The following is a 19453-nucleotide window of genomic DNA, read 5'->3' as shown; positions in this document are numbered from 1 at the left end:
ACTCAGAAAAGAATAATTATGTTGCAAAAATATGTACATCTAATTTCTTGGCTTTTTAGACTGTTTTCTTAATCAATCCAGTTCTATTAACCTTTCAGGGAAGGGTATATCTCACAAACCTTAAAAAAAAAGCTTTAAGAAAGCTGAAATGCCTGGGCAATGAAGCATGAACAGAATATTAAAGATTTCAGAATAAAATTTTTGAATGGCAAAAATATAAAGGTGGAAAATACACCAGAAGAAAATTCTGTCCTAGGCCAGCTTCTTATAAAAGCAAAGCTATCAATTTTTACATTTAAGGTCTTGAAAAGATACAAGCATAAGCAAAAGTACTGTATATGAACCTTTAATTAATATTTTTTATTTGTGGTATCTATATAAGCATAAAGAAAGACTACAAATGGCTCTTATAAGTCAGCCACAGGGATGGAAACCCGAGTACACAGGGTAGTTAATTCTTGCTCTGACTTTCCCTGTTTCTCAATGGATGCAGTTTAATGTTATCGTTGGCTTTCAAGTAAAACATGGCAGACATCTTACGTCTGCAAGTCTTGTCAGAGCTTATGACAAGAACACCAATTATTTATCCTTTGTGAAACAGCCTCTCTCCGTGCCGTGAAAGTACACTGTAAGAGCACAGTAAAGCACGGTACACAGATTCTAATGTTCAAGCACAACTGACAACCACAAAAATTAAATAAAATTGAAAGCACAACAATTTTATTACAGAAGTTGAGATCAAATCCAGATTGCTGGAAACATCCTTACAAGCTTGCAGGAAAAAACCCCAAAGTCACTGGAGAGGACGAAAGGCGTGGATGAACCTGAGCAGCTTAATAAGCAATATACAGATTACCAAATTTAAGAAAAAATTACTTTTGAAAGAGGCCTGAAGACTTTTCAGAATCTTTGAATAATCAGCTCTTCGCTACTTAAAACCAGGGGGCATTATCATATTTTTTAAAATTATTTTTTCTTTCTTTTTTTTTTTTTTTTGTTAAGGATGATCATAGGGCTCTAAAATGTTTTATGCAAATTATTTAACCTCCATCTGTTCTCTGGTTGAAGAGACTCTTTAAAATTTTTTTTTTAATTTAAGAAAGGGTATAAAAGTCAGTGGAGACATAAATTTAACAGAATGGCTTAAGGGTATAAAGTAATGAATACAAATAAAGTTCAAATCTTGTGCACTCAAATTTTCATGTCTTATTCATGGGAAGAGCACTGGGTAGGAAGTTTTGTTCAATAATATGGGGACTGGGCCCAACAGATCAAACTATCTACTTCAGAACCCTGTCCCAGCATGGTCCATATATCACATTTCAAAAGAATGCATGGACACTTTAGAACAGTTTCCCAAACCCAAGCAGCTACACTGAGTTTATGTTGGATAGCAAAACAATTCACCCCTTTCAAATCAGCTCCTTTGTTCTAACTTCTTTTCCAAGAGTCTTCAGAGGTGGCATGAAGGCAGCTGTGTGATGCAACAAACGTTTCACCCACCGTTCTCAGTCTCTGGAAAATGCCAGTATGTTTATAAAGCGTAAGAATTCACTACTTTTATATGATTTTATATTTAGGAGTGTAACTGTGGACATAATTTTTTTAAAAGATACTCACTGGAAAAAACCCAAACCTTTCAATGAATTGGCACTTTGACTGGTACGTAACTCTCAGGGTTTTTCTCAGGCTAGTCTTACCATATTTTTTGTCTTTGCAGGGGTCCATTGCTTTCTGGATATCAGCAGTTTAACCTTGTCTATACTTGCAAATAACCTATGTTTAGCACTCATCCAACCAAGCCCGTACAATACAATTTTGTGATATACTTGCAGTATTTTTGCGAGGAGCATAATATAATCGTGAGATGCAGTGATCAGGATGGCTGGTTAGGAACCTTTATGGTCAGACTTCAGCAGAGGTTAGCACAGATACAGCAGTATCGCGACACTGCTGGGAGAATTGCTAGCTATGTTCAGAGCCATCTGCTGGACTGCAGTTCTGAATATGCTTCTCTATTTCAGAAACAGGCATATAACTGTTGCTAACATTTCTATTCAATGTTATTTGCTCAGTCGTACTTCTCAGGAAGTTGGACTAGGACTATAGCTCCCTATCCATTCATTTCTCCTGAAAACAAGAAAATAATCCACTCTGGGAGTTCAAATCTCTGACTACTTGGAAGCCAGGAGATTGCTTAGGTAACAACTTAGAGCTAATTTTCTTTCTCTCATGATATATTTATGAACTTTTCATTTCATGATTGAACTTGATTGTGAATGTATACCACTGCTCAGAACAGAAGAAAAGCCAACATACTCTGGATACTTTTGCCAACACAGAGCAAAGCAAAGTAGAAATATAAAAATATTTGTCTTCTTATTCAAGAAGGAATTTATGTTTAATATAAATGCAATACAGATAATTGCTTTAATAAATAAATCTAAAAAAAAAAAAGAAATCACAGTGAATGTCAGGATTAAAAATAGTTCAAACTTTGATAAATCACAGGAGATAAAAACATCATTAGCCTAATACCAAACTTGCACAGGAACCTGATAAAATGCACTAGTTAAGGGATATTAAAAAACAAGGGGAAAACCCTGGAAGAGAGTATTAGTGAGGCTGCAAAGGATGAATGTGATTTTGCAAAACAGGAAATTGCATTTTAGAGTCTAATACTAAAAGCCCTGCAGCTACCCATTTTAGACATAGACTCAAATCCTGCTTCACAGGATGTGATCAGCTGATTTGCTAAGATACTTTTCAGATTCCCATTGCTGAAAATAATAGTTAGTCCCCAATATCTGACACAAGCCATGTATAACAGGTGTACACCCTGATTTTTATCAACGTGTATATACAGAAAGACTAGACAATTCAGTGAATTTTAACGTAAACAAATAGCATGTATAAATGTTCTGAAAATAAATTGGGAAGTATTTAAAAAGTTTAAGATACTGTTCATGAACATTCAAGTTCACAAAATGCTAGAAAATTATATCAGAATCACAGTGCATACTAGCTATGTTTAACAGATTTAATCAAAACAGCAAATACCAACACAGTAAATCATCCTAGATTTCAAGAACTTAGTGTGAAGGTATTTATACACAACTGCATGGTGACTACCAGAGACTGTAAAGTTTTATCTTATAAATTAGCTTCAGAACTGCTGTATTGGTTGTAGGTGGGAAGGTTTTGGTAATGAGGGGCTGAAGGGGTGGCTTCCATGGGAAGGGGCCAGGGACTCACTGCTGTTCTTATGTTCTCCACACTCCTGCTGGGCGTGGGAAGTGATTGAGTGGTGAGTTTGGCTTATAGCAGCGGCCAACCCATAACACCCATTAAAAAGGAAAAGTTAAATCCTTCTGAAAATCTGTGAAATTATCCAGTGTGGCAGCATGCTTCATAAAAAATGGGAAATCAATTTTAATGATAGTCACAAAAAAAGATGCTCTTTACTTCTCACCAAAACTAGGTTCTCATTATTCCCTTTCAATAGCTAGTGTATTCACTAAACTTTGAAGACAACTCTTGATCTGTCTTTGCATTCAGATTTTTTTAACAGGTACTGGCCTGAATGATACGTCCTGGAATGAGCACAGAAAAGCACTTTGCCAGAGGAAATCAAACATCCTCTAGTGCTTCCATGCACGCACATAAGTACATCACTCTCTAAATATATGGCCAGGGCTGAGAAGCAATACCGCATAATGCAATGGCTCTTGAACTCAGAAGAGAACAGGCAGAGAATGTAGTGAGGGATATGGGGATAATGGGATCTGGTAGGAGGGCAGGTGAGCAAGAAGCACAAGATGTTTTGTGAAATTTCTGCTTGTCCTTTGCATGTCACCTTCCCACTTTCTTTCCTGTCCCCCTCTTACACTGGATGCTCTGCTCAGTCTGGCAGCCAAAGAGTATAAGGCAGCAACTTGGCTTGGGACAGACTTTGCATATGATGGCAGATGGCTCATAAAACTGGGATCTCTTCCAGTTTCCTCTCTACCCTGGCCTCTCCCTTTTGCAATGTGTTAGGAGAAAGTAGCATGGAGGCTTTAAGAGTACTGTTAATCAGGGCTGGGGAACCCAGGATGCCAATTAGGAATGTTACTTCCCTTGACATCCATGTTTAGTCTAGCCAGGAGACACAAATGCTGGAGAAGGAAAGAATCTGACACTTCAGTACTCCAGTGTTTTTGTATGGATCTGTATTGGGTGTACATGGCAAGGTTTTGGTAATGGAGAGGCTACAGGGGGGCCTCTGTGAGAAGAGGTTAGGGGCTGCCCCATGACACACACAGGAGGTTCCAGCCACCTCTGCAACAGACCCACCAAAGGACACAGCTTAGCCCATCTGCCAAGTCTGTGGTGCCTTTGTGAAAACATATTTAAGAAAGGTCAAAACCACCACACAGGCAGAGAAGGAATTAAAAAAGGAATGAGAAACAGCAGGCAAACTGGAAAGTCAGAAGACGAGGGGGAGGAGGTGCTCCAAGTGCTGGAGCACAGATTCTCTGAAGCCTCTGAAATAGACCGTGCCAGAGGAGATACCCACTCTGCAGCTGTGGAGTATGCCACACTGCAGCACTGGATATTTCCTGAGGGAACTGCAGTCCACAGATGGCCCACACTGGAGCAGGCTTATCCTGAAGGACTGCAGCCAGTGGAAGGACCTGCACTGGAACAGGGAGGAAGGAGTGACAGACAAGAACTGTTATGGACTGATCGTTAACTCCTCATTCCCCATCCCCTCTGCACTACTTGGGAGTGGGAAGGGAGAGTGGGGAATGAAGGTGTGAAGTTGAGCCTGAGAAAAGGGGAAGTAAGGGAAAGTGGTGTTATAAATTCTGTCTTTCTTTCTCTCTGCCCAAATTATTTTAATTAAAATTAATTTTCCCAAGTCCAATCTGTTTTGCCCATGATGGTAGCTGGTAAGCAATCTCTCTGCCTTTATCTTGACCCACATGATTTTTCATCCTGTTTTCTCCCCCTGTCCTGTTCAGAAGGAGGGGGTGAGTGAACGTCTGGTTGGGAATTTGGCCATTAAGGTTAATCCACCACAGGCTCCTAGATCTAGTTACAAATAGATGCAGAAAACCCTGCTGGAAGCTTGAGTATAGCATGTGAGAAGGGGTATAGCTGGACAAAGCCGGGCAAAACCAGGAGTGGTTTTGCTAAAATCTGAATTGCAAGGATTATTAATGAAAGATGGGGTGATGGACAAACTACTATGGTCCAAAGGGTAGAGGCCAGAGTGAAATGCCTAATGACATATATTAAGATACAGATCCACTATCTTATCTTCCAGCACACCATTTCCTCCAACCTTAAAGAAGGGTAAAGATCTCTTTTGACAGACTTCAGAGATCCACCAATTAAACTGAATTAAGTCTTCTGTAAGGATTGAAAATGAGACTGTGAAGTAAGGATGTTAAAATGTGATCATGACTTGTATCTTTACATGTAAAGGCAATATACATTGTAAAAGTGTTAGTCTCTCACCTTTAAAGAAACACAAATCACATTCAGTGCTTCCTTGATCTGAGGATGATGTGATTCATGAACTAGCTCCTCACAGATCCAAATACCAAGGCTGCAAAGAGCAACACATCTGTAAAACAATGTTGGAGTACAAGTTGTTAAGAAACATGCTACAAGAATATGCAATTTTTATGATTCATTATATGTCTTGCTAAAGTCTAACAAATATGTTTTTAATATTTCAAAAACAACTACACAAAATGTTTATAACGCTATAACTTATCTGAAAATGAGCAAGAAATCCCAAGTACCCTGGTGAAGGCACAGGAAAGGACAAAGGAGGCACGCTTATGAGCAACTGAAAAATCCAAAAGACATCAAGAACTCTTGCACCTGCATGTGCTTTTTGGATTAAAAATACTACCTGAAATAAATGTATGGGAAATTCATACATATTTTCTTAAGACAAAGTAAAAATTGTGGTGGGAAGTTCCTCTTCCCTAACATGTGAGTTTGCTCATGTTTTATTTAGAGCTTCAGGAACAGAGACAAGAGACAGGATCATTATTCATTCATAGATATTTACTTACTTTTAGATTGAAAATAAACAAGGATGAATCTGTATTCATTAGAATTGAGATTCAGGTTAATGAATGCTAGAGACAGTATACATATTGTGACTAAATATTTAAACTTTTGTTGTTGCTTCTTTTAAAATCAGGAAATGGAAAAGAAGTGTAAAGGTAAAGAGTATTTAGATAGATGTGTTCAAAACAGCATAGATGGATTAAATTTGTTCAGAAATGTTAGGGAGCTAGCTCAAGCAATCTTTGAGTCATTAGTAATTATCTTGAACAACACAGGCTGTAAAATATTTTGGAAACAGCTTCAGAATTCAAAATCCTCTGGATAAAATTGGAGAGCAATCCAAAATCGACAAGATGAAAACTGGTCATGGGAATTGCAAAATATTACATTTTGGGGCCACTCCTGTTTAACGACTTTATTGATGATCTGGACGAGGGGATCGAGTGCACCCTCAGTCAGTTTGCAGATGACACCCAGTTGGGTGGGAGTGTTGATCTGCTCGAGGGTAGGGAGGCTCTGCAGAGAGACCTGGACAGGCTGGAGCCATGGGCTGAGGCCAACTGGAGGAGTTTCAATAAGGCCAAATGCCGGGGGCTGCCCTTGGGCCACAACAACCCCCAGCAGCGCTACAGGCTTGGGGAGGAGTGGCTGGAGAGCTGCCAGTCAGAGAGGGACCTGGGGTGTTGATTGACAGCCGGCTGAACAGGAGCCAGCAGTGTGCTCAGGTGGCCAAGAAGGCCAATGGCATCCTGGCTTGTGTCAGCAATAGCGTTGCCAGTAGGGACAGGGAAGGGATCTTACCCCTGTACTCGGCACTGGGGAGGCCGCACCTCGATTCCTGTGTTCAGTTTTGGGCCCCTCACTACAAAAAGGACATTGAATGACTCGAGCGTGTCCAGAGAAGGGCAACGGAGCTGGTGCAGGGTCTGGAGCACAGGTCGTACGGGGAGCGGCTGAGGGAACTGGGGGTGTTTAGTTTGGAAAAGAGGAGGCTGAGGGGAGACCTCATCACCCTCTATAGCTACCTGAAAGGAGGTTGCAGAGAGTTGGGGATGGTCTCTTGAACGAAGGAACAGTGACAGGACAAGAGGTAATGGCCTCAAGTTGCACCAGGGAAGGTTTAGACTGGATATTAGGAAGTATTTCTTTACAGAACAGGTTGTTGGGTGTTGGACTGGGCTGCCCAGGGAGGTGGTGGAGTCCCCATCCCTGGAGGTGTTTTAAGAGTCAGGTTGACGTAGCACTTAGGGATACGGTGTAGTTGGGAACTGTCAATGTTAGGTTAATGGTTGGACTGGATTACCTACAAGGTCTTTTCTAGTCTAGATGATTCTGTGAGAAGGAAAAATTATATGATAGAATAGAAAGAGAAACGTAAGTGGCTATGATGCCTGTGCTGTAGGAAAAGGATTTTAAGGCTATATAGACTCATGAAAGTGCTAACAGGTAGCAAAAATACATCTTGGAATTAATTCTATGTGATACTGTAAATAAGATGTCAAACCACCCTGTCTTGTACATTAGCACTGAAGTCTCAATTGCAAGACTATCTGCACTACAGTTTGATTAATACAATTTAAGAATAAAGACAAGCTTGAGGAAGCAACAGGAACAAAAGTTGAAAGAAGTACTGAGTCTCAATCACAATTAAGGAAGGAAATTATAAGACATCCGATGTGCAGTAAGTCACTGAATAGTTTAATTTCCAGTAGAAATGAATTCTCCTATATACTGGTCATAAAACCAACCTGACTAAAAATTAGTTAAGTATTGCAACAGTCTAAAATTTTTGTAACTTTCTTCTTTGGAAAATTTTCAGGACCATTTATGCAAGCTACTCCCAGAAATGTTTTAAACACACTCCAGCCTTGGAGTGTGTTCTGCTATTTCCATAGTATGTGTTTCAATACTTTTTGAACAAAAGAAAATAAGAACATAGCATGGATTTAACAATAAACATAGAGTTTGGGTAAGCTAACTCAAAAATAAACCTTTGGTGTATAGAAGAGTACACAGCTCTAAGTCTGTGCTACTATTTAAAGTTTTCTTCATGCTACTGAGAACCATTCCATATCTGATGAAATACTGATGTGCAAAACATCCAGGACCCTGTGAGGTTTCTACTAAGCACACTAGTTTTGTTATCATTATTCAGAGTAGTCTCTGAAAAACTGTGTACTTATGTGGCTACAATGTTGTAATTAAAGAATCACAGACTTAACAGCAGTAGAAGAGATTAACACTGAGTTCAATCCATCACTTCTTTTTCAGACTGATTATTTGATTAATGTAAGTATTAATCTGAGATCTGAGAGCAAATACAGGCATTAAAACTGAGATCTGAGAGTAAAACATTTCAGGTAACTGACTTCCCTGAAGCTCAATTGGGTCAAGTATGCAATGAAACACAAAACATTGAGCCTCTGTGGAAGAGATAAGGAATAGAGATTTATGGCTTGGATAACAGTAATAGCACTCAGACTTGCTAGAGATGTACAAAGCTATGTACCTAAGATCCAAGAAATCTAAGCTCTCTCCCAGGAAATTGTAAAGACAATTAAGCCTCTACTAGATCTACTAGAGGCTGAGCTGATGGCAAAATCATAATACATATCCTAAATATGACCTCTGATAGTAATCTAGGTGAACTCTGTACAGTTGTGAAGCAGATGGCATCAGAGAAGTTACTACCAGAAAAGACAGGGAATAAGCTGCCCCTGAGGACTAAGGCAGTCAAGCTTCAGGAGCCGTGGGAACACCATTATCCCCCACAGGCTCCAGCAGCATAGCCTGCTGTCTCCTAGAAGAAGTAGAGGGGCACAGGTAACCCAAAGAGACACTGGGAATCTATTGATTTTTAATCTTAATTTAAATGTTATTACACACAGCAGTCCAACTTTTCATTTTGGGGGCAGCATAACTTTTGGAAAGTCTGGGCATGCACATGTGCCTCTGCTTCTACATACACACCCTCACAGCCAGACAGGATATGGGGACATGCAGAATGTTCCCTTCCTCTTCCCAGCCACACTGCCAGAACTGAAGATGCTAATATTGTGTGCTTCAGTGCCACAGGATCAGTAATAATGTTTTGAATCAATTGGACTTAAAACACCTTTTTCAAAAGCAAAATGGAGAGTGTTACGCTTTTTAGAATTCTGTTTTGTAAAATAACATGAAAAATAAATGAAAATTATCTCAGAACATTCCTTCTTTTCCTGTGTTGAGAGATATTGCCAGCTCAGGTGAAGAACAGGTAAGTGGGCTGATGAAAACTGTCCTTGGTTTTCCAGAACATTTTAAGGTTCAATGAGCTGATCTTCCCAGTAACAATTTTCAGGCATGTAGTTCTAGTATTTTGCGTTTGTTAAGTGACAATATATCAGTCAAGTATATATAAAAACTCCACCCAAACACATAAGGCACCCAAGTGTGCTCTTCCTTGGTAGGCATGACAGATTCCTGTACCAATCCCATACGTAGGATTCTATAACTGAAAGTCTCTGGGTATGGGTAAGGAGGGACAAAATTCTAAACAAATTAAGAAACAGAAAACTGGTAACTATCCTCTCTGAAGTTCTGCATTTGATGAAAATGCTTAGGTTTAAGCATCAGAGCAGTCATTCCCTGTTTAATGCTCAGTATTTTCTAGTCCTTTTCATTACCATAAAGAAAGGCTTATGTAACTTGGGTTATTTCTGTTTTTTCAAATTAAATCATGTGGTTGAATAAAAAATAACAATACCTCATAAATAATCTCGTCCTTAATTAATGTAAAAAATCTCTCTCTAGTATAGAAAATTCCTGAACTGAACACCAGGGTAGGCTGGGAAAGGATACAGCTTATACTCTTACCTATATTTACATCCTTTCTTATCAGGCACTATCAGAGAAAGGATACTGGGCTGCACCAGCATTTGGTCTGACAAAAGATGTCTGTTGTTTTAATATCTCCATTTACAAACAAATTTAATTCACATGTTGGACCACAGTTTTGACAGTGGTGAAGAAAACCATGAATAAAATACATATACACTTTTATTTTAAGTTCTCTAATATATCCATCTCAAAAGACTGTAATAAAGAAAAGAATCTATTAATTTAGAAGTTCTTTTTGAATGACCTACCGTGCAGGACCAGAAGGCTCCTCTCTTGCTGAACTTAACACAGTTTTAATTATGAGTTCCTAAAACAAAGAGGAAAATATCACTGATTTACCAGTAACTCCATCACATGAAGCACCAGAAAATCAGAATTTTATTACAGCCCACATAGGCATGTTGCTTATCTGCATCTTTAGGTTTGTGGTCAGCTTAATTGTTTGCTTACCACTACTACCAAGCTTCTAGTCTGCCTCAAATGCTCATTATTGTGCTACCCCAAGAATATCCCACAGGTTACTGTCCTAATTTCTGCCGATTAACCACTTATCCAATTCTTGCCAATACACTTCTATAAAATACCAAGGGTAAAAAACCCCCCAAAACACCAGAAAGGATTCCGTAAAGCTAGCTTCTGTGAATAACGCTGAAGGGTATTACAGAAAGAATCTATTACTTGATGTTTAAACAATCATTTTTTCAAAATTACATTGATTTTAAAAGTCTTTCAAAGTAGTTGTAGAACAAGTGACTACAGTGTCTTAAGAATGACACCAAGAAGAATTTTGACTCAACTGCAGTGAAATGTCCCTAAAGTTGTAGTTTGCTCCCAACACAGCTTAAGTAAACAGGCATTATACAATAGAAATGAGAAAGAAGGAATTCAAAATCAGTCTCCAAAAGGCAGCAAGGTATAAAGCAACTTCCAAGCCATCATCCCTCTCTCAACTGGAAGAGTTTAGAAACTTATGGAAAGCCTTTCTTAGACATCATAATCATTCTTGACACATATACAGCAAAATTAAACACACAAACTGAGATCTGCCCCGTTTCAGTATACTGGCACAATACCCAACGCTGTTATGACAGAGAGGGTTAAGATCTCCATTAATCTTTGCTTTTTGTCTAAAAGAACATACTGATGTACAGAGGTTTTCTAAAGCCTCTAGAAACATAGGCAAATTTCTCCAGTTGTGAATTCTCAATAAAGTAAGTCAAGTATCTTGAACCTATCAATCTTCTTGTCTTAGCTGATTAAATCTGAGACCTGCAAATAGCCCTAATAAGAGTAGGCTTGAAAAGGTGAGATAACACATTCAGTGTGATAACACATAATTTCCTTTTACAAACATAGGAAACCATTTTATTATTAAGTTAATAGCAATTATAGAGTATGTTTAGTAGTAAAAAGTTTGGCAAGATTTTACGGGGTCTTGAGCCTTATAATCTATTTGAAATGATTTCTGAAAAATTTTAGAATCTTAAAATCAGTTAGTATTTCCTGAGAAAACATCTTATTAAACATATCCTTGGTAGCAGAATACCATCCAAATGTTCTTAAAATTCCTACCTTAACATCCGTAAACTGAGACACAGCAATGTCAGGAATGTTTGGGTGAAGAGCTGGTAGCTCATGATATAAATTGGGAAAACAGACTAGAGATCCTAAAAGAACCTGTGCTTCAACTCTTGGTGCCTAAAAGAAAAAAAAGGTGGGGAGAAATGTATATTCTTACTGCAATCAGGGAGCTGACATTTCTAGCTGCCTTAGAACAATGGCTGAAACACTACACAGCTATTTCCTTTCTCCTTCTGCAAATTCTGTAGAGCTGAACAAACCAAGACCACAGCCCCATGGAATGCTACTCATGCACACCCCATGCTCCCATTTTCCAAGATGGTCCAAAGGAAGCAGAGGAATTGTTAGGACTACAGAAAAATGACCGAGCTGCTAACTAGACTCGGGTCTTGGGTTCAGGATGTGGAAAACTCCTGGACATGACATGAGGCATTGCTGGACATGACAGGTAACAGTGTAAGAAGCTGAGAGAGGCTTCAGATTGTACATTGAGGGAGGTAGAATTCATAGCTGTTTAAAGGGAGAATGATGTGAGAAACAATCAAAACTCACAGACAATTGGATGGGAGTATTGGGGAGCTTTGAGAGAGTACAGACATCGAAGGTGAACAGCATTTAGGTAATCATATCAGTATTATTACATAAGGCTGAAGTTGCCTGGGTAACAGTATCAGAAATACATCCAAATAGTGCAAACACTTGCAGATTTGAGTTCTCAAGCTTGATCATCAAAGACATTATATAGCAGAGATATGGACGAATGAATATGTTTGTTAAATGAAGGTACAGTCAAAATGGATATTTATTTTAAAACATTTAAAAGCACAGATAAATGGCAGTCACAATTGTGAGAATTCTAAAGTAAAAGGAGATTCTCTACTTCAAGAGTAATTTATGCATTCTTCACATATTTTCTGGAGAGGACTTCATGTGTAGTGTTCTAGAATAAACCACTGACAATATCTGTATTTGCTAACCATTACACTGAATTTTGGGGTCAAGTTAACACCCTAGTCAATTAAAAATACTGGTCAGCTTTGTCTCAAACCCTTTCCACTAGCATGTAAATGAGAATGAACTGATGAATACTTACATTGAGGAAAGAAGAAGCAGCCACCCTTCCTGCTGCTACAATAAAATCCATAATAAGCATGGTAGCACCAGGCAAACCAAGTGAAAAGAACTGAGGAGAGCAGTGCTTGATGATTGTATTGACAATATCCTTGCAGAAGGAAAAGGGAAAAAAAGGAAAACAAGAGTACCAACAAGATGAACAATGAATGAAAAAAAAAGGGAGGTATTTATCAAAGGTAGAAAGTAAAAATGCAAGAAAGCAAATTCATTGTGGCAATTAAGACACTCGCTACAGAGTGAAGAGTACCATAAAAAGATAAATTCCTTAACTGTACTCACATTAATGTACGTAAACTGTGGTATACCTTACAGACCAATTTAAACTTGGACACTACTGTATGAGGTCAGTACCATGTCACATCTTATATTCATTTACATTTAGCTTGTAAGATTGCTACAAATGATTAACCATTCATTTAAATATGTACAGAAGAGACACAGTGAGATAACCAACTATTGTACCTTCTTAACAACATGTTTAATCCTCTCCAACAAGTATCATCTGACTGTAAAAAAAGGTATTAGCCTCTTACATATATCCATATGGAACAAAATTATAAAGAAAGAACTATAATAAAGTGCTTTATTACATTTCTGGTATATACTTATTCAACACAGCATATTATGTTCTTGTAGACTTAGTGAGGCAGTTTTTAAAATTAAACGTACATGATATAATTTCTTCAAAAAGTGTAAAATGTTTCATTTATTAAAAAACATATCAAGTTCAGACAGGCAAAAAAATAACCCTTTTCCTCCTCTGAATAATTCTCCGAGAATAGTGATATCCAACTTAATGGCAATATGTTATAGGAAGATTTGCAATCCAGCAAGAAAAGCAGAGTAAACTGAGAGTTAGAGGACAGAAGCTGGAGATCTGCCCTATCCATAGGCATCTGTGGAATAATTCTGGACTAGTTCTATTTTGCCCAGTTAATGAAAACAGCTGTTGAAACCTTTGATCTCCCTATGCCTCTAACTGCTCCTCAAAAAAGTTCTCAAAACCAACTTTTTCACACTTCTGATGCAAGCCTTTAAAAAGAGTGTTTAAGACATACAATATTTTCAGACTTGTTCATACTAAAACCTATGAAAAAGATCTACTCCCATTGATTAGATATACTCGGTATGTTTCAGTTTGCTGGTTTCTGTACTTGCTGTAGACATAAACTACTTAAATGCAGTGGGCCCAGTTTACTTTCCCACTAGCTAAACTGTTGCATCAGGGAGCAAGAAGAATAGTAGACCTTAGACAGATCTGTTTCCTTCTCTTTCTTGCATGCTTCAACCTTTACATGCAATCAGTAAAAAAAATGAAAGAATACCTTTTCTCTCCTTGTATTTGCTTGACATGGACCACAAAAAAAGCATTTCTGATTACAACCGAGAACATGAGGGCCATTTATCAAAGTTTAGAAAAAGTATCAGTCACTTAAATATTTTCAAAGACAAAGTTAAATTACTCAGCTGAATATCCATTCAGTATTTTTGATAAAACAATTTTAGTTACACTATTTATATTAACCTGAATTGTGTAATTAAACTTACTTGATCAACATGAAGAAGTCCACAGTGCATTATATTGTAGAAATGAGTTAAAAAATCTCTGTTTGGAGAAACATCTTGTCTTCGCTTCATTGTCTTACAAATGAGTTTATAAGCATGTAGCTTTCCTTGTTTGTATTTATCAGTCAGCATTGTTGCCTAGTTTTAGAATGATATTTATTATTCATAAATCAAACAACTACATTAAACACGCTTCTACACTAACATAAACTTTTGTTTCTGTTTCACTTTTTAGTGTTCAAATTTACCTTGAACAGCCATGGTGTTAGAATTCTCAGCGGTGGAATTAAAACTGGTGGAGATGGTGAAGTTAGGTTATCTGTTGAGATACCAAGATTGTCTCTTATCTGCAATTATTAAAAACAAAACAAAAATATAAATATTTAAGGGAAATATATAAAGTGCTTTTTTGTGAAAAACCTGCCCTATTGGGTCAGGTTGGAGAAGAGTTTCAGTTATTTTACCTTGGCCAGATTCTGCCACAGTTCACACAGGTAATCAAAAACCTGGGCATGAATCTCTGGATCCATGATGCTGTTGACATCTCCCAAAATTCCTAGCATTCGCCTCCACATCACAGTAGCAACATCTGCATGCCATCCTGTAAGCGTTCCCCCAGCCATCACGCTGCAACATTCTGAGGGGAATTCACTAGTTTCTGTAACAGAAGAAAAAAAGTATAGTGAGGCCTACCTCTCCAGAAAAAGTTCTGCTATAAGTATCACATAATATGTTTCTTAAAACCAAAAAGGAAAAAAAGCTCAGGCTTTCAGAGTAAGTTTTTTCTTACACATTCAGCCACCTCTATGCTGGATATGTTTAACTATATCTCTATTATCAAAGTCTGTAGAGGAAGAATTGTCCTGTTTCTTATATTCTTTCCATAAATAACATTTAAGGTCACTCACTACTGGACCTCTAATAAGGATCTGATGGACCTACTAAGGCCACTCCTTTTATAAGTGCTGTTTACATTCTTTGGAGTCAATGAATCTCCAGAACTCAACTTGCCAGCTTCCAAGTAAAATTACATTTCAACTTTATATTTTTTTCAAAAAAACAGAAAGATGATTTTTCTTAAAATCTACTAGGAATGTATTTTACTGCAAACTGAAGAGAAAGGGGAGAGTAAACGCGTCTCTGGCCATTGTTCTTTAAGCAGCAAATTTGTATGAGTGGAGAGACAACATTCAGTAACCTAGAACCATAGTCTCTCACCTAGCTCTCTTTACACATCAGTGCTACACAAATGAACGTTCTTTTTTAGGTGGAAGATGATTTTGTCCATACAAAGAAAACTTTGATAGATTATGATGACTAGTCTACTCAGCTCACACTTAACCTAGCTAAATAGTCACACTAAACTAGCTAACAAGCCATTTTTAAAGCAGCACGCATCCAGAATCTCCTTTTTGCCCCTCTCAGGTGGATTTTCAAAACACCTCAGCACCAGAATTTGCCAAGATCTTCTGAAAATCTAGCAGCTCCCACAGGCATACAAAAATCAAAATTAAATCTGAATTCAGCCTAATCACATAGCCTCTTGTTTTGAAGATCTGGACCACTGTGGTAGAGACACTAATGGTTTCTAGGCTGTAGATTTCAAAGCACAAAGCAAAATCATCAAATTTCTGTCCATTCGTAAGCTATTTAAAGGAAAGGGGTCTCAAATATATATCAGACACTCTTCTGTTGCCATGAGACCAAATATGGGAGAAATGGGAACTATGCATTTACAAAGTGAATGTATCCTAGAATTCAATAGCTAAAATAGTTGAAGTAATTATAAATTTCTTTAAATATGAAAGGGCAAAGAACAGAACTTCAAAGTTGAAATTATAACATTACTTTAAAATTATGTCTTATTATTTGTACATCAATGATAAACAGTCCATGGCCAGGCCACATACTAGATTAAGCTGCCACGACTCTAAGCATCAAAAAGAACAATTATAAAAGCAGTGGATTAATAGTCCACACAAACAGTTGCAGTGAAATTCAAGATAAAATGCAAAAGGTTTTTGTTTGCTTTTAAATCAAGTTAATTGAATATTTTTAAAAGTGCAGATGAAATAACCATGTACAGGATTGTCTTCAACTGATGTAATACTAGCTACTTTACTATATGGCATTGGAAAGAAAGAAAGAACAGGTTTATATTTTCTATTCCAGATATTGCCTAGGTCATCTGGCGTCTGTAAAACAGAGTGGTGGAGCTTCTCATCCAGCTGCAGATCCTTCTGCTCAATATGATCTGCATGAAGAGTGGCAGGAGAGGGTGTCTGTGATCGGGATCCAAGAGCAGATTGGATTGGAGAAGCACTTTCAGAGCCTGCAAATGCAATTTTTAACAGTTACCTTAAAGGCCTTTTCTATTTTCTTGAGCTACTGAAATGTCTAAACATAACATTACAAGAAAACTGAACTACTTCTATATATCAAATCTGGGCAAGAAAAGTTATAAAAACTGTAAGCAGATCTCCCTGTGAATGGTGCTCTAATAGAAAACAAATTACATGCATGAAAGCTGAGAGATGAACATCAAAATCAGATAGGCAAATGGATTAACAGAGCTCTATTTTAGGTTCAAATAATTTAAAATGTGTTTGTTCTGCAGCACTTTCAGTGTTCTGAACCAGTCAAATTTATCTCCACAGTTTTTCACCTAAATTTCTCTCCAGAAAAACATTTAGGCATAAATTTTCCTGGAACAGCTGCTTTTCCAGGTTTATGGATGCATACAAGTTAATTTAGGAATAAAAGCTCAAACCAGTAACTGACAATTTTTGGTGTTTATCTGCCAGTTGGGCTGAGAAAATCCATATGGAGGGAAAGTTTTATAAAGTTAAAGAGATGTTGTTTCCTCTAAGACAGGAAAATACAAGTGTTTGAATGGCAGTGCTGCAAAGGTATTTTTCCACAATTGCCACTGAGCAACATCCTCTCCAGGCAACTATTTGTCTCCACTACTAAGAGATCTGTAGAGAGGGAGAAAGTACTTGTACTTTTCTTCTGTGCTACCTTAGTTTCACTTCCTGATTTGCCTACAGATGATTATAAAAAGCTGAGTTTGGTCAGAACAGTCAGATGACAGAAAAAAAGAGAACAGATAATCACATACTTCCCCCTACATATCAGCACATGTTAAAATGGAAGAATTCAAACCTATTAATTTTAACCCTTAGATAATGTAACTGGGGCCCAAAAATATTATAATGATATGTGAAGTTCAGTATTAGAGATAAACTAAACTTTAGGGACATCAATGAAAGAGTGAGTCTTTTAAAATACTAATTTTTTCAAATTATTGGCTGCAAAGTGTTCTTTCTTGTAAAGAGAACAAATTGTTTAAAGAACCTGACAGAAAATGTCAGTGTTATCAGAACAGAAATTGTGGTAAACAAACTTAATTACATTGTTAAACTGCAGAGGTCTCTATCTGATTTAAATGGCAAAGGCAATGAAGCTTTTACCATCATTTAAATCAACGCCTCTAATGCAGGGAGATGGGCACTACTGCTTCACACACAGACTACTCTTTCACACAACAGGTAATGATATTCTTCTCGCTACCATCGCTTGTTTTCCACACGCTCACAAAAATAAAGTAAAATACACACTTAAAAGACGTTTTAAAAAAATCTTTTCCTACTCCTCTTCCATTCTGCTCATTATGTGGGGATGGATGAAAGAAGACGAAGAGAAAGAGCGAGAAAGAGTGATGAGGAAGAGAGAACGTGAGGGTGAGTTAGATAGAGAGGAAAGGAAAGGGAATGAGACAGAGAGAAACAATGGGCAGGGGAGGGAGGGAGGGAGGGAGGCAGGCAGGCAGGCAGGCAGGCAGGCAGGCAGAGAGAAAGACCTTCATATGATGGAAGAGAATGGACAGAAATAATTATGGCAAATGTGCCGAACTACTGGAGTCTTCTAAGAAGCACTAACAGATACTCCAGCACATGTGGATCCAAATTTGACTGAGACTACCATGGGTTCAACTTGTTCTAGGACTAGTAAACAGCAATCAATAGTAAACTCAATTATGTGCTAAGAAGATGAAATAATGCCTATACACCAAGAAGAAATTTTCCTTCCAAAAACCTCCAAAGCAAAGCTATTTAGAAACAAGTAGTTTTCTGAGCAGTAGAACCACTGAAAACTTGTTTCTTATGTGTGTTTTGAGGTTGAGTTTCTGCATGGATTTGCTGTTATCTAATATAGTAAATTCACATTACAGCCTCCCTGTCATGGGACTCAGCATACATGCAATTTTCACTAGATAGCTGCCTTTCACAAAACTTTCATGAAAATAATGTCCTTCTGTTTTCTTACATGTCAATTTAGCAGAAATTAGACAATGGGCTCAAACACTGTTGGGGGTGTAGAACAGTCAGAGACAGACAGACAGTATAATTGCACAAGTTTTGCTTCCTCGGGAAACCCAGCTAAATGCATGACACACAAAAGTTGCCTCTCTAAAACAGTGGTCCAAACAACAAGAAGAGACAGCCACAGAATCTCTCAATGGGACAACTCAGTCATTAACTGCAATCTTATCAATTCAATTACAGTGCAAACTTGGACAAAAATACCAAACAGTAATGAAATTATTAACATATAAAAACAAACAAAAAACGAACAGATTTTCTGTGAGAACTTTCAACAAGCACACTGCAAAGAGAAAAATGAAGAGAACAAAAGTCAAGCTGAACATTGTTGAACAAACTGAACAACAATGTCCAAGAAAGCTAATACCATGCTTCTTTCAGTAGAAAGGCAATTTTAATAAGGGAAAATTGTGGCTGGGGAAGTAAAGATGTTTTTCAATATCTCTGAAAATGCCAAGTTTGATTTCTCACAGAGAACAAGATACTGTATGTAGATATAAGCATTCACAAATAAATAGGTACTTGTTCCCAGGGTTGTAACAGGAATGGTAGTGAGTAACAGTTACGGAACAAGGAATATGAAAATGACTATGGACATCTTTACTTCTCATTTACATAATCTGGCAAGAGACCAATCTTCCAAATACTCCTCAGACAGGAAGATTTTCTCTTTCAGAAAGGAGCCCATTCAATTTGCGTTAAATGCACCACTTGGTGACTGTTAACCTGTTATTCTCTCTCTTTCTCAAGAAACAGTTGCAAAGTAAACTGGTGGAGCCACAAGCTCATCAACTGAGGCTGTGAAACACTGCTTTCCTAACAGGCTTACTTTTTCA

The 19453-nt window shown here is 37.7% G+C and overlaps 1 protein-coding gene across 1 annotated transcript in view; it reads right to left on the bottom strand.

Moving 5' to 3' along the window:
• RALGAPA1 (Ral GTPase activating protein catalytic alpha subunit 1) overlaps nt 1-19453 on the bottom strand; it is a 131625-nt gene that overhangs the window by 58456 nt on the left and 53716 nt on the right. The window contains exons 22-29 of the mRNA XM_026849293.1: nt 16412-16564; nt 14697-14890; nt 14481-14579; nt 14215-14370; nt 12626-12754; nt 11524-11649; nt 10200-10258; nt 5506-5614 (exon numbers count right to left, since the gene is read on the bottom strand). Coding sequence (XP_026705094.1) covers nt 5506-5614; nt 10200-10258; nt 11524-11649; nt 12626-12754; nt 14215-14370; nt 14481-14579; nt 14697-14890; nt 16412-16564 — 1025 coding nt within the window. The remainder of the gene's footprint in view (nt 1-5505; nt 5615-10199; nt 10259-11523; nt 11650-12625; nt 12755-14214; nt 14371-14480; nt 14580-14696; nt 14891-16411; nt 16565-19453) is intronic.

This window comes from Athene cunicularia (genome assembly GCF_003259725.1).
Source record: "Athene cunicularia isolate RWA chromosome 5 unlocalized genomic scaffold, athCun1 chr5_part1, whole genome shotgun sequence".
In the NCBI taxonomy this organism is placed as follows: Eukaryota; Metazoa; Chordata; class Aves; order Strigiformes; family Strigidae; genus Athene; species Athene cunicularia.
Note: the sequence above shows the minus strand (reverse complement) of the source record. Positions and strands in the feature narration are given on the sequence as shown.